The sequence below is a fragment of the Crocodylus siamensis genome, chromosome 2 (genome assembly GCF_052110815.1).
Source record: "Crocodylus siamensis isolate JL-2025a chromosome 2, ASM5211081v1, whole genome shotgun sequence".
In the NCBI taxonomy this organism is placed as follows: domain Eukaryota; kingdom Metazoa; phylum Chordata; order Crocodylia; family Crocodylidae; genus Crocodylus; species Crocodylus siamensis.
The window spans coordinates 269,834,340-269,847,473 of record NC_143396.1 but is presented as its reverse complement, the minus strand read 5'-3'; the positions used below and the strand labels follow the sequence as shown (position 1 = coordinate 269,847,473).

General features: G+C 41.0%; 1 protein-coding gene across 3 annotated transcripts in view; it reads right to left on the bottom strand.

Moving 5' to 3' along the window:
• VRK1 (VRK serine/threonine kinase 1) overlaps positions 1–10,355 on the bottom strand; it is a 50,067-nt gene extending 39,712 nt beyond the window's left edge. The window contains exons 1-4 of one of the 3 annotated variants that reach the window (XM_090033978.1): positions 10,244–10,355; positions 9,230–9,362; positions 5,551–5,712; positions 3,172–3,227 (exon numbers count right to left, since the gene is read on the bottom strand). In XM_090033978.1, the coding sequence (XP_089890104.1) occupies positions 3,172–3,227; positions 5,551–5,707 (213 nt within the window). In that variant the 5' untranslated portion in view covers positions 5,708–5,712; positions 9,230–9,362; positions 10,244–10,355. Of the gene's footprint in view, positions 1–3,171; positions 3,228–5,550; positions 5,713–8,625; positions 8,761–9,229; positions 9,363–10,243 lie in introns of those variants that run through there. The other 2 variants (XM_090033979.1, XM_090033981.1) reach the window with 2 other exon arrangements.
• Positions 10,356–13,134: the final 2,779 nt, after the last annotated feature.

Genomic DNA, 13,134 nt, shown 5'->3' with positions numbered 1-13,134 from the left:
CAATTAAAATACTGGCACATGTCCAGTTTTCTTAATCACACAGATAGATCGATAATAAGATTAATCGATAATTTAACTTAGTTACAAAATAATATCTTCAAATATGGTCTATGCACAAACAAGTATAAAAAAGAGCTGGAGTGTTTTTCCACTACTACTTACATTCCAAACAAAAAAAAGCTGGTATCAAATTTCTTAAAGAAGTTTTCATAAATTATTTTTATCAGACTAACAGATTCACTTCTAAATGCTCAGAAAAATAATTCTATAGGCAGAGCAAGTGCTGTAATTTGGCAGGCATACACAATATTTTTCATACATAACAGAGGTTAAAGTCCTGTTTTAGATGTAAAGCAGAATTCAGCCTTAATTATGAAACTGAAGTTAGCACCCCCATAATAAACATAATTCTAAATACAGATAAATGCACATGCTATGCTGCGATGATTAAGATATGAGGTTCAATACCACGGTAACAAACACCTAAAAAAAAGACTTGAACTAGAAAGTATATGTTCAGTTTAAAAAACTGACTAAACCTTTACTAGAAAATTCAATAATCCTTTCTATTATGGCGTAATGTCAAAACACATGAACTATTTTTTTCTCTCTAGAGCAAATTTTAAGAATTAATGAAATAATGCTATCTGAAAAACATCAGAAATACTATTAAACTTCGGCTCTCCTTTTCCACAGTGACATCAGGAATTCTATATTAAAAACATTTCTTCATTAGTAAGACTGCAAAATAAAATATTCAAATACTACTACAGTAAAAGCCCTGTTATCCATCATTCTACTAGTCAGAATACTCTATTAACTGGAATTTCTGGCCAGCTGGATGGATGCAGAGGGATTGGGGGGAAAGCTCGCATGCAACGGCAGCTACCGCCACACTTCGCTGCTGCTGCTCCACATCCGTCCGAAATATCAACTCTGCACTGCCACCGCTCCACCTCTGGCTGCTGTCACACCCTCCCCCCTGCCCAGCCAAAAACCAGCAGCATCAGGTAACCAGAGTTTTTAGATACCGGGCATCCCCAATTCCCCACTCATGCCAGATAACAGGGCTTTTACTGTACTCAGACATCAATATCATAAGAACTAGATGTCAGATACTACACCAGTTTCTATACTGCTTTAATAACTTACCAATTTTACGAAATACTGTATGAAAACCATTTTCTTCTGAACACTAACAAACCTAGCTTACTAGTCAAATATTGGTGACTTGAATTCCAAGACATCAGAAACAAGGCTTTTAACAAAAATTGCTACCTAACGGCATATGAAGACAGCAAAAAGGTCTTGTATTTGTGTAGGCAGACCCAGTGCAAAGATGGGGGTAATACATATTTCCCAAGTACCCAAACATAGGTAGAAAAAAAAACTAGGAATGAAAGCAAGTAACTATCAGGAAGCTCAGCAACAGAGGTACTGCAAATTGTGACAGAAAGAAGACTGCATTATTAAAGTGAAATACAAATGTGCTTTATTCTTTATAATGCAGAACATTAGTTTGCAACCACCACCATTTCCAAACAAATTTGTCACTAATAGTCATGTGAAGCAGAAATTCACACTGTGAAGATTTGCAGTTATGCATCAGATGCAGTGAATTTAGAACAAAACAATTTAGTTTTTAAACTCTGAAAAAAATGGGCTATAAGCATTCATATTTACTTTATACACACACACACATATATAAGATTAGCTTTATTTATATTTCATGGGGTAAACTGTATGAACTTATGGCTACTAACACCCCCCAGCCCGTTAATAGTCAAAACTAATGTAATTAATGGGGGCATACCTTTTTCCGCCATTACAGAACTTGAAGGGAGCTCAGGAGGTTGTTTACTAGATTCCTTGTTCAAGGCAGAAGACTATCCCTGTCTAAATTCTCTCAGTACTAGATAAAAATACTGAAGTGCTATTCCAATTCATTAGATCAAATGTACAGTTATACATGTATATGCTGACACTAGTCTCAGTTCTTCTGTATTGAGTTCCAGCTTGGCACAATCTAGGAGCCCAGAATCAAGTCAGTTACAGCTTTGTGATTCTTTATCATTTTAGATAATTGTGTTAGAAAAGTTCTTCCATGCCTGACCTTTTCCCATTCCAAGATCCTTACAGCTGATGGAGTAACTAACATCAGTGATACAGTACATAGAAATACTCCAGTACAACTGACAAAGAAAATGTATCCATTTTGGAGTACTCAAGTAGATTGTTCTGAATAATCTGGGATACCATACCAACTACCAGCCAATCCCTCACTAACAGCTCCTAACCCAAAGGTGGCCACCTAGGGCACACATGCCACAAGTGGCACAGGCAGCCTCTGTGTATGGCACACAAGATGAGAGTGAGATATAAGCAGCACAGTAGCAGGTGGGGCAGGAAGCAAGAGCAGGAGTTTGGGCAGGAAACACAAGGCAGAGAAGAGAAAGCAGAGCAACAGATCGGACAGGAGAAAGGGATCAGAACGGCACTCCAAAAGGCTATGGGGCTAATTTATGGTACACCTGCAAAAAAAGGTTGGCCACCACTGCCCTAACTTATCTCCCTTCATCCAGTCTCAGGTCTCAGATTAGTGTGTGTCCACCTGGATGTCTTGCCATAAGTTAACACAGTCCAAACTGAATTGTGGAACCACCCATCCCCTGTATTCTCTGTTACTATTAACATCATCGTTCTGTGGCATTACAGTCTCATGTTACAGGTAGTCTTCAACTCCTCAATTTTTGCCTGTCCTATTGCCCTGCCTTTCTCCATAATATCTGGTGTTCCTTCTTTTCTAAAAGAAATCCAAAACTAGTCCAGGCTTTCACTCTCCTGTGTACTGAAAGGAATCTATCCTTCTGTTACCTAAAGTATGACTGACAGTCTTTCTTCCATCCTTTGCAAGTTATTTGAACTTTCAAATGGTATATCCCTGCATTGGTAAAGCAATCTGTATATAGCATCACAAAGTCCTGATCCCCCACAGGGGCTTGCTTCTGAGCATCTGCATATTTCTTGTTTAGAAGTCACACACACATGCAATGATGTAGTATATAACTATTATAACAATATATAGCAGCTTACAGCAAGTCACACATTGCATATGCTATATCAAAACAGCCATTTTAAAATTTTGAAATAAAGATTCAAGTTTTCTCTTACCACTTTTACAACATAAGATGCATCACTGCCAACCGATTTTGAAGAATTAACATCAGCTGTTAAAATATGAAGTGTTCATCAGTAGGATGAGAGACAACCATCAAAAACAAAGCTTCTACTTGCTATGTCATTTGTTTAGCTATGCCATAAAGTAATTATACATTAGCATGAATAATTTTCAGAATCTAGGCAGAAGAACTGTACCAAATTTAACCAACTTAAATTTCTGGTTGTGAGTTCTCTCTTGCCAGGGATGATAATGGAATGCTCTTGATTATTAAATAATAGTCACTCCTTTAAAGACAGAGATAGAGAAACAAAATGTGGGTATACAACTTGCAAGAAGCCATCAAGTACTTCTTTTGTCTAGATGCCATAATAACCAAAAACAGGTTTTTTCCTCTCTTCCAGCTATCTGCTCTCCCAGCTGCCGCTTTATAATTTCCATAGAAGTAGATTTATTGAGTGACGGAATACTACAATGGACAGTTTAGGAATAACAAATACATAAGTATGTGCTTCTATACAAGTAGAGAAGGAGATTAAACAACATTTGGAACATGATGTGGTTGGGCTTACATAAAAAAGCAACTAATAATGTGGGTAAGTGTCTAACATAAGAAGAATGCCACCTTTAGTATGCATTAGGAGCTTAGGCAAAACCATGCAACAAAGCCAGGCTTCTCTAGCCATGATTAAATTCGTCAGTTCTCTTGACCAAGTCTTCTCAGAAGAACACTGTCACCTTACATTGGTGCCTGATCATTTTACTAACATCTTAGATCAATAAATGATTTTGTAACCCATGAATTACTATGTGAAGCTACAGAATTCAATGCAATTGTATCACAAGTGGAAGAAGGGAAACATCTTATCACATATCTAATGCACCACATAGTACAAGAGCCTTATCACCATCTTCATCTTAAAATTTTAACCATTCAACATTCATTAGAAGAACAGAATCATAACATGGGGCCCTTAGCAGGAATTCCCAGGGTTCTGTGAGGACCTCACTTCTATGCCACCTATGCAGACTGCATTTTGGAAATGGTGCTAGCTGTAAGAAAAAAAATTCAAACTTTTCCCTGGAAGTTCAAGTATTATTATAAAGTGAATTTTGTGACAATACCCACACAGAAAAATTCTCAGACATCTACAGATGGCTCAGTAAAGTAAACTGATTATACAATAAACAACATGACCTATGGGCAAAAGTTCAGATGCAATTCATCCCAGCTAAACCAGAAAGCTCTGTTAACTGGTCAGTGGCTTGCATGAAGTGTGCTGATAATCTTAAATTTTGTATTTATGAGCCAAGTATCCTCTTAACAAAAAAATACTGGCATAAGACAGAATAAACGTCAAATTACCATGGAGACTGAACTATCCATAGATAGGTCTGCTAAAGTAAGGGTTGAGACACTGGCAAGACAGGATAGTTATGTATGAATTGCTGTGCCCATGCCATCAATCTGGCATCATCAACAACCACTAGAATTACTTCAGAAATGCTCCTTAAGAAGTAATTAAGTAAGAAAATAGAAGCCTGTCCACAAACATTTAAGTGATATTACAAAGGAGCAAAATGGTTTATATATGAATGAAGAATGTTACCAGTAAAGATTATAGCTAATCTGTCACATGAATTAGCTAGGGATGCCACAGTCCCCTGGGGTGTCTTGATATCCTTTTAGGGGTGATGCATACTGCTAGCTGTACAAATATGCCACACAAAAGAAATCCAGAGATTTCAAATAGCAATCCATAATGTTAAAACATTCAGACCTGTTGTGTTCTTTTCTGAGTTCTTTGCAACAGAAGAATTGCTGTATTATTTTATATAGTCAAAAAAACAAGTGAAAACTAAAAGATGGCATTTTCTGAAGGGTCTATCAATGGGTGCTTTGAGCTTACTAAGACAGTGGTTCCCAACCTTTTTAGACTGCAGACTGGCAAACTGCGGACCAGAAGTATAAAAAAGGGTTGGCTACTGGAATGCAGTATGTGGGTCACTTCCAGACTTCCAGTCCAGCAGCCAACCCTCCTGTGGACCGACAGCCAACCCCTAATGGCCCAGGGGTTGGAAACCTCTGTACTAAGGGCTTACTCAAATTTGAAAAGGTCATGAACCACTGGGTTAGACTAAGACTTGAGGGGTTTTCGTATCACATACTGCTAACTATGCCTCAATATCCTCTAATATTCATTTTACCTACATTTCTCCCTTTTGTAAAAAATAAAAGTATTATGCTGCAGCTGACAGATACATAGCTTTCCTAAACTAGGAATTGTTGGGGTGGGGAAAGGATGCAGGGGAGGAGGAGGCTTTAAGGACCCTCAATTTTAAAATGTTCTGTTTAGTACACACATGCTTACCAAGATATAAACGTCCAAAGCCACCTTGCCCTATATGCATGCCTAATTTCCACTCTTTTTTTGATGTATCTGTTAACACCTCTCCTGGAGCAAATTCTTCTGCAAGCTTCCTCTTCGCAGGAGCTCTTTTTCCAGATGTCTTCTTTATATAAGGCATTTTCACTACAAAAAGTAATACAGGGTTATACACTGAGCAGATTTACTTTCACACTTTTATTCTACTCCATATGCCAGTTTTTATACTTTCTTTTCCTCGTGACAGACTTCCACATAGTAACTATGAGTTGTTTAAACTGCCAAATTGTTACTACAAAAATTCTTTAAGAATTTCTCAAAGTAATCCTGTCAGCATGGCTTCTAGGTGCAAAAACAAGCAATTTCTTCAAGAATCAGGAAAAATGGCTCTAATGAAAGCAATTTTGCAGAATAAGAGTTTTTTTTATTTGAAGGTTTTGCATAATTCGATACATGCTACAGAATTACAGCTATTCACATGATAATGCATTGTGATCCAACTATATGAAAAATATTTTACCTATATTGGTTTCCTTGCAAGTAAAACTGTTGAATTCACTAATTTTTAATACATCTTAAGTATTTAAAAAATGGAATCTCAACTGTTCCACAAAAGAGAGTACACTCCCTCATATTTCTCATTGACCATTATCTCAGCAGTTTAGCTTATAAAAACATTATTCTACAAAAGATCAAATACCTGTCACCACAGTTAAAGATGTCAGAGAAGTGTTCTCTTACACAATTATGTGCAACAAATATGAAAGTCCACTTATTGTTTCAGAAGATATTTAGAATAATACAGAAACAACAGAGCTGCAATGTTCTTAGAGGACAGTCCAACTCTCCCCATCAGCTCTAGGTACTTTTCCCCAGTCTGCAGATCCCTTTCTTGAATATCAAAATGCTTCTTTTCCCCTAAGACAGCTCTTCTGCCTTGCTAAGGTCTAAAGAACTCTCCTGGAAGGAAAGGCAAAAGATAGTTCCTACAGGCTTAATTTTAGATAGTAGAGCCACATTTGAATATCCATAGAACATGTAAACCCTGTCCAGCACAGATGAAAATATTTAATAGTCACCTTGAGGAAGGAGACAGGGGTATTTAATCTCTAAATTACTTTTAAAAAGGTTGTTAGGTATTACTACCCAAAACTACAGGATCTGAAACTGTCTAGAACTCGTGAAATGCAATGATTTAACTCTAAACTGCTCTCCAAGGTGCTCATAAAACAAAATTTTGTTTCAGATATAACTGGACAGCTGAGTCTCTTCACTCATCTTAAAACATAGAAACAACATGTTATCCATAATTTTCAAATGATCCTTGTAAATACTGTCTCTTAACGCTTTAGTTTCTCTCTTCATTAAATTCAAATTTTCCCTCCATATTTTTAATTATAGAAAAACACAACTTGTGCTTTCTGTCCAAAGTTAAAATAATCTCAAAAATAGCATGGCCGGTCTGAATGACAGAACGAGCTGCCCCAAGCACATGGAACTACTGCGCTTACCTACAATTACATTCTCAACTTAAGAAAATACTTTATAGACTAATACTGGCACATTTTCTCCTGGGACAATGACAACTTCTTTGACCATTTTCTACAAACGGGTAAAATGTATATATGATATATATTATCATATATACATATTAGCTTCATTCATGGAACATTATGGATGTATTTCATCTTGGTAATCTCATCATAATTCTGCTGCTGACAAGCCTGCTTAGAGGGGACAAGGCAGTTTATTTTGATTAGCTCCAGGAGAATGACAGGTGAAGAGTGGCTCCCCTACCTCCAGTTTTACTTGTCCACCAGTCTCAGTCACATACCTGAACAGACTAAATTTCTGATTAACATCCCCTTAAGCAATGGAAGTGAAAGCTAAGGATGAGCAGTGAATATCGTCACTTGGGAATCCCGCCTTTAATTAAACAAGATATTCATTCATGGTTTCTGGGCTACCCATGTTCACACTCACTGCTAGGATGGCACCATCATAGGTTGGTCAACCTACCACTAGGCCATAAAAGTCAAGCAAAGATAATTTTAAATAAGCAGTGTGCAGAAAACTAAGCATGTCGAACTGTTGCAAAATAACTGTCCTCTGTGGATGCAGTGGCTCCACATGATTTTATATCGGAAAATGCAAGAATCCTTTACGGTATTAAAAACTGGAAGATCTGGGAATTGCATGCAGTTATACAAGAATAGGCGGAACGTAAAAAAGAATGAAAAAGGTATGTAAAACAGGTTAAACACAGCAGAAAGGAAGGAAAATACCTTTTTATTGCTAGCTTTGTTATTCTATAACACTTTCTACCTAGAGACCAGCAAGTCTACCAAATAAGATGGATCATTGGTGTAAGCTCTCCACATTTAAAGCTCCTTGCATGAGAACAACTACTACTCAACTTGCTTATCCTACTAACCACCAATATCTTTATATCTAAAAAATGACTGTCAGCCCACACCATCATAAAATAGTTTACAAACTTGGATACAGAACTCATTTGCCTCTCCAGAAAAATACCACACATATATTACAATACAATGCCAATAGCATTTTAGGGCAGAAAGCAAAGATGACAACAAAATGAAACTATGTTGGGAGATTTAGAAATAACTGAAGATAAATTACTTGAGCTAGAGAGTCACCATGATGCCAGCACTAACTGTACCTCTTGAACAACAGGTGCTTAGATAAGGATACCAGAGTTTGCTCTCATCCAAACAATGTAATACCAGACTGCATCGTAAATTTAACACAGACTTAGCATCACCTGCTGAATTGGTCTGCACCACTGTCTGCAGCATCAGTGGTTGTGTTAGTTTATCATATCTCCCACCTCAAGGGAAAAGAGGCCTTATGGCAAAAGCACAGCATGTTGGGAAATGCAACCATTTATCTTCCTTTCATTTAAGGTTAACTTTCACCTTTCTTTGTCTCCATGATCAATAAAGGGAAGTACTGCCTATCTCAGAGGGATACTGAGACCTAATTCATTAGTGATTGCAAAAAGCATTGAAATCCTTGGTAATAAGATAACTTAAGTACCAGAGATACTTGTCCCTCCTTAGTTATGTGACTAGACAGGAACTCATTTTCAAGGTACATCGTTGTAAACAGCGGCATTAATATGGCAGTGACCTGCTCTGGACTTGAATAGCTTGAGAAGCATAGACTTTGTACCTAACAAATATGAACAAATTACAGCAAGAATCATAATTTGTTTGGTTCAGCCTTCTCAAATCATCTTCTTTAGTGTATATGAAGATTTTCTTTCCTCCTCCCCAGAAGACTTAGAAAAGAAGTATTGAGTGTGCTGTTTTGAGGTATGTGAGCAATTCAGTATCAATAGTGCTATTAGTGAAGTTATCTTTATAAATGAAGCCTGGACTGGCATTCTTGATGCTACCTTTTTGCTCTCAAAGCAAACTCTAGTAGACAATTCCCAATTGGTGTTTTCTTCCTTTCTCAAGTCTAAAATGAATATAAATCAAATTTATTTTAAGGAGATATTTTTCCCCCGGGCGACAACTCAGGATGTTGAATTTCTCCCTGATCTGGTTCTTTTATTCTCTACAAATTGCTATCTTAGGCTTGTTTATCTCAGTTGGACTTCTTTTCATTTTTCAGCAGACAAGACCATAATGCTGACCTGCTATCCTTTTAGTGAATAGACAGTCCCAGCAAGACCAGGAATCCACACGTCATCAATATTGTTCATAAAACCAAAGCAGAAATCTTCAAGTCTGATAGCAAACGTGCGTATGCGTGCGCACACGCACACACTTAAAAAAAAAAGAAAAGAAAAAAGTTTCTAGAAACTTTAGACCTATTTCTCATGTTTGGTATGATTTTATTTTATTCCCTGCTCCCCCTCCCATTTCCCAAAACAGATGTAATCTTGCTCATTTCAAAGAAAGAGGTGCCAGCACAGCTATACCATCTTAGATATTTCCAGTGTCAACACTAAGTTATCACCAGGGATCCTGGTTTTCTCCAATTTAAAAAAAAATCCCCCAATTCTCATTTAAAATAAAGTAACCCCAAGTCAACGTTATTCCATGATTTAAATGAAACACCGCTAATACGTAGACATATATCACAGAAAAATGTGGATTTGGGGTTACTTTTTTTTTTTTTTACCAAAAATTGGGTTTGTTTTTTTTTAAACCAGGATACCTGCTTATCACCGAGATTAACAATCTAAATTTTACTAGATGCTTTTCGGCCTTCCCTCAGGCCACCTGGGACGTTTTTAATGCTAATGGTGAACCGGTTGACAGCTGCCTCCTTCACGGGGCCTTGAGACATCCCCGTCCCTCAAGACTTCCAACGAAGCTAAAAAAGGGCGACGCCCAAACGGTGACCTACAAAATATTTTAATCGGGCCACAAAAAAAGCCTGGGCTACTTGGACACGACCACGGCCGCTCCCTTGCGGGGAAGGGCCATTCATATGGACAGGCGCAGGAGGGGTGGTCTAGCTCCGAGCAGGGCTGGGACGAGAGGCCCCCGGCCGGGCCGAAACCGGCTCCGCGCCCTCCGCAGCCATCGAGCCCTTCCCCCCCGCGCGCGCGCAGCCCCCTGGCAGGCAAGGGCCGGGCCAGCTCCGCCCGCCCTCCCTCCCACCACAACACGGGTGGCGCGGCCCGTCCACACCGCGGTACCTCCCGGCGTCTCCGCCCGCGTCGTCCGAAATTCCCGCACTGCGCGCGCCCTGCGCCGCCCGCCCGCCGAGCCGCGCCCCCCCCACGCCGCTGCCCTCTGCCATTGGCTGCCTCCCCCCGGCGCCCGCCTACCAACGTGCGGCGCTTCCCGCCAGCCACCGTCCGTGGTCCCGGTGCACGCTGGAAGCGGTAGTTTCCGGCCGCTCCAGAGCGCGTTGACGCAGTGGAGGGCTCTGGTGGGGGGCCGTGTGCAAACACCCGCCGGGCTGGCGGCAGCCAATGGGAGGCGGCCTGCGGGCCGAGCTGCGCTGGGCCCTGGGAGCCGGGCCGCTGAGGGGGCGCGGGGGCGGTTGGGGGTGTTGGCTGAGGTTCCCACCGAACCCAGAGGGGTCACACTAGCAGCAGAGGCCACGAGCCGGGCTGAGCCCGGGGGCACGGCTGTGCAAGGAGTCCCGCTTTAGTGCGCTGCACGCACCGCACAGCAGAGCCTGGCACCCGGCCCGCACCTGGGAGGCGGGCGCTCAGGCGATAGCAGTAAAAAGTAAAAGGGACTTGAGGGGAGACCCCTGCTTGGGGTCCAGGGACCTCTGCGGGCTTTGGTCACGGTTGCCCAGCAGTCAAGTTTGCAGCCACCCTTGCTATGGAGAATGGAGCGAGACCCGTGGTGCCCGCCCATCTTGGCCGGCGGGAAGGATGGGCAGTGCCTGCCGTGGGTCCCAATCCAGCAGCCAAGGGGGTTGCAGAGGGGCCCCATCCAGCCATGTATGCGGTGGGAGCGTGGCCTGGCTCTGATCTGAGCAGGGAGGGAGGGAGGGCTGCTGGCAGTATGGCTTGCCATGGCTCCCCTGCCACCAAATTTTCCAGCTGGTTGGATACTCTGCAGCCCGCATTTGGTTCACAGGCCCAGGGTTGAGCACCCTGAACTCAGGGCTGGATTAACATCTAGCCAAACTAGGCACATGCCTAGGGCCCTGAGCTGGGAAGGGGAAAGGGGAGCAGTCCTTTCCCCCCCACACACACCCAGCTGCGGCAGCAGCAGCGTGAATGGCCCATCTGGGGAGCAGGGAGGGGGGTCTCAACCAGCCTGGGGCATACAAGTTTGTTTGCCTAAGACCCACTAAAGAGATGATCCAGCCCTGTCTGAGGTAGACTGTTCTCAGTGGTGGCAGATGACAGGACAAGGAGCAGTGGTCTCAAGTTGGAGCAAGGGGAGTTTAGGTTAGATATTAGGGAAAAAAAACTCACGGGGAGGGAAGTAAAGCACTGGAAGAGGTCACCCAGAGACATTGTGGACTCTTCGTCCTTGGAGGTTTTTAAGACCCAGGCTGACAAAGCCTTGGCTGGGATGATCTAGTTGGGGATGGTGCTGCTTTGAGCAGGCAACTGAATTAGATGACCTCTTGGGGTCCCTTCCAACCCTAATTTTCTATGATTTTAAAGTTAACTGGTAGAATTTGCTGAGAGGACCAGCACCCTGCCAGCTGTAGCACTGAGCCCTTACTCTAGTGCCTGTCCAGACTTCAAGGCAAGAAGCAATACATGGTAGATTCATAGGGCTTTGTGGGTAGAGTCACAGGGCTTTGTGGGCAGATGTGAGTGAACTTTGACTGTTCATGGCATCCATAACTGCAGGTATGTTCCTTGGACAGTCTTCATCTGTACAAGGACCAAACACAGCCTGCTTACTTTACATTCCAGCACCAGGCTCTGTACTTGCATATGGATTAATTTCTTCAGTAACTGAAAGCAACATAACCAAACAACATATATATATTTTACTTTCTGCTGTTCTGTAGTTGCAGGAATTTCACATAACCCCTGTAGAAATTTAACATAAAAAATCACCCTGGTAAATTTTGGGGTTTTCCTACTCAGAGAAATCTTTTCACTTAACCTTAAATAAGTCTGGGTTTGTCACATCTCTTTTTCAGTTCTACACAGTATTCAAATCTTTATCTCAAATGATATTTAAATGGTATACAGAATGTATACAGTTCGGTAGCTATTTTTGAGAAATAAATACTAAAAACTAAGTTTGGATTTTCTGCCCTTTTCATAAATTGTTGCTTTTGAAGGGTCAGAACAGATTTTTCCCCTGTTGTTGGTTTTGCGTGAGTCAAATCTTTAAGTGTTGATTCACCTGTGAGCACTGATCCACTTGTCATGAGATCATTGCATTTCATTCTTTTGTTGTCAGATACAAATCAAAACACACCCACACTTGCTTCTGCCAAGCTGCGAACTTGGAAGAGATGCATAGTAGGGAGATCAGAATTCAAGGCAAGCCAAGGAGTTGGGGGGAGGGGGGAAGAAAACTACTTTGTTTTTTCAGCTAAGTAGTTCCTTAAGCAGAGGGATGTGATTTGATGGGCACTGTTTTCATGTTTTCCATTCACAGGGGGGTGGGGTAAATGCAAAGATTAGAATAAGTTAAGAGCTATCAATACATAACATGTCCATCATGATTGTTCCTAGACATGTTTACTTTAAAAGCCTAAGCTGATCCATATAATGTATTCTACTACTTTTCAAGAACCTACGCTATTCTGAATTGTAAAACTTATGGCCCACTTTACCTCCTCACAGAAAAGACAGAGAGAAGGTTAAAAGTGGAAGATGTTACACACTAGTGCTTTGCCCCTGGCATTGTTCTCAAGCAGCTGATCAGGACTGGAAAGGAAATGACGATGCAAATTATTTTCTTGAACTCAGGATGAAGCAAATGTTGCAAATCATTTCTATGAACAAGTATTTCAGTGACTAAACTCTAGAGACCTCTTACCAACATACACTAACTGGGTACCTAGGAAGGGGGATCTTAAACCTCATTTAAATATAGCCAAAGTAAGATAGCTCTTATATCATTTCTTGATGCTAAGAATGGACCAATC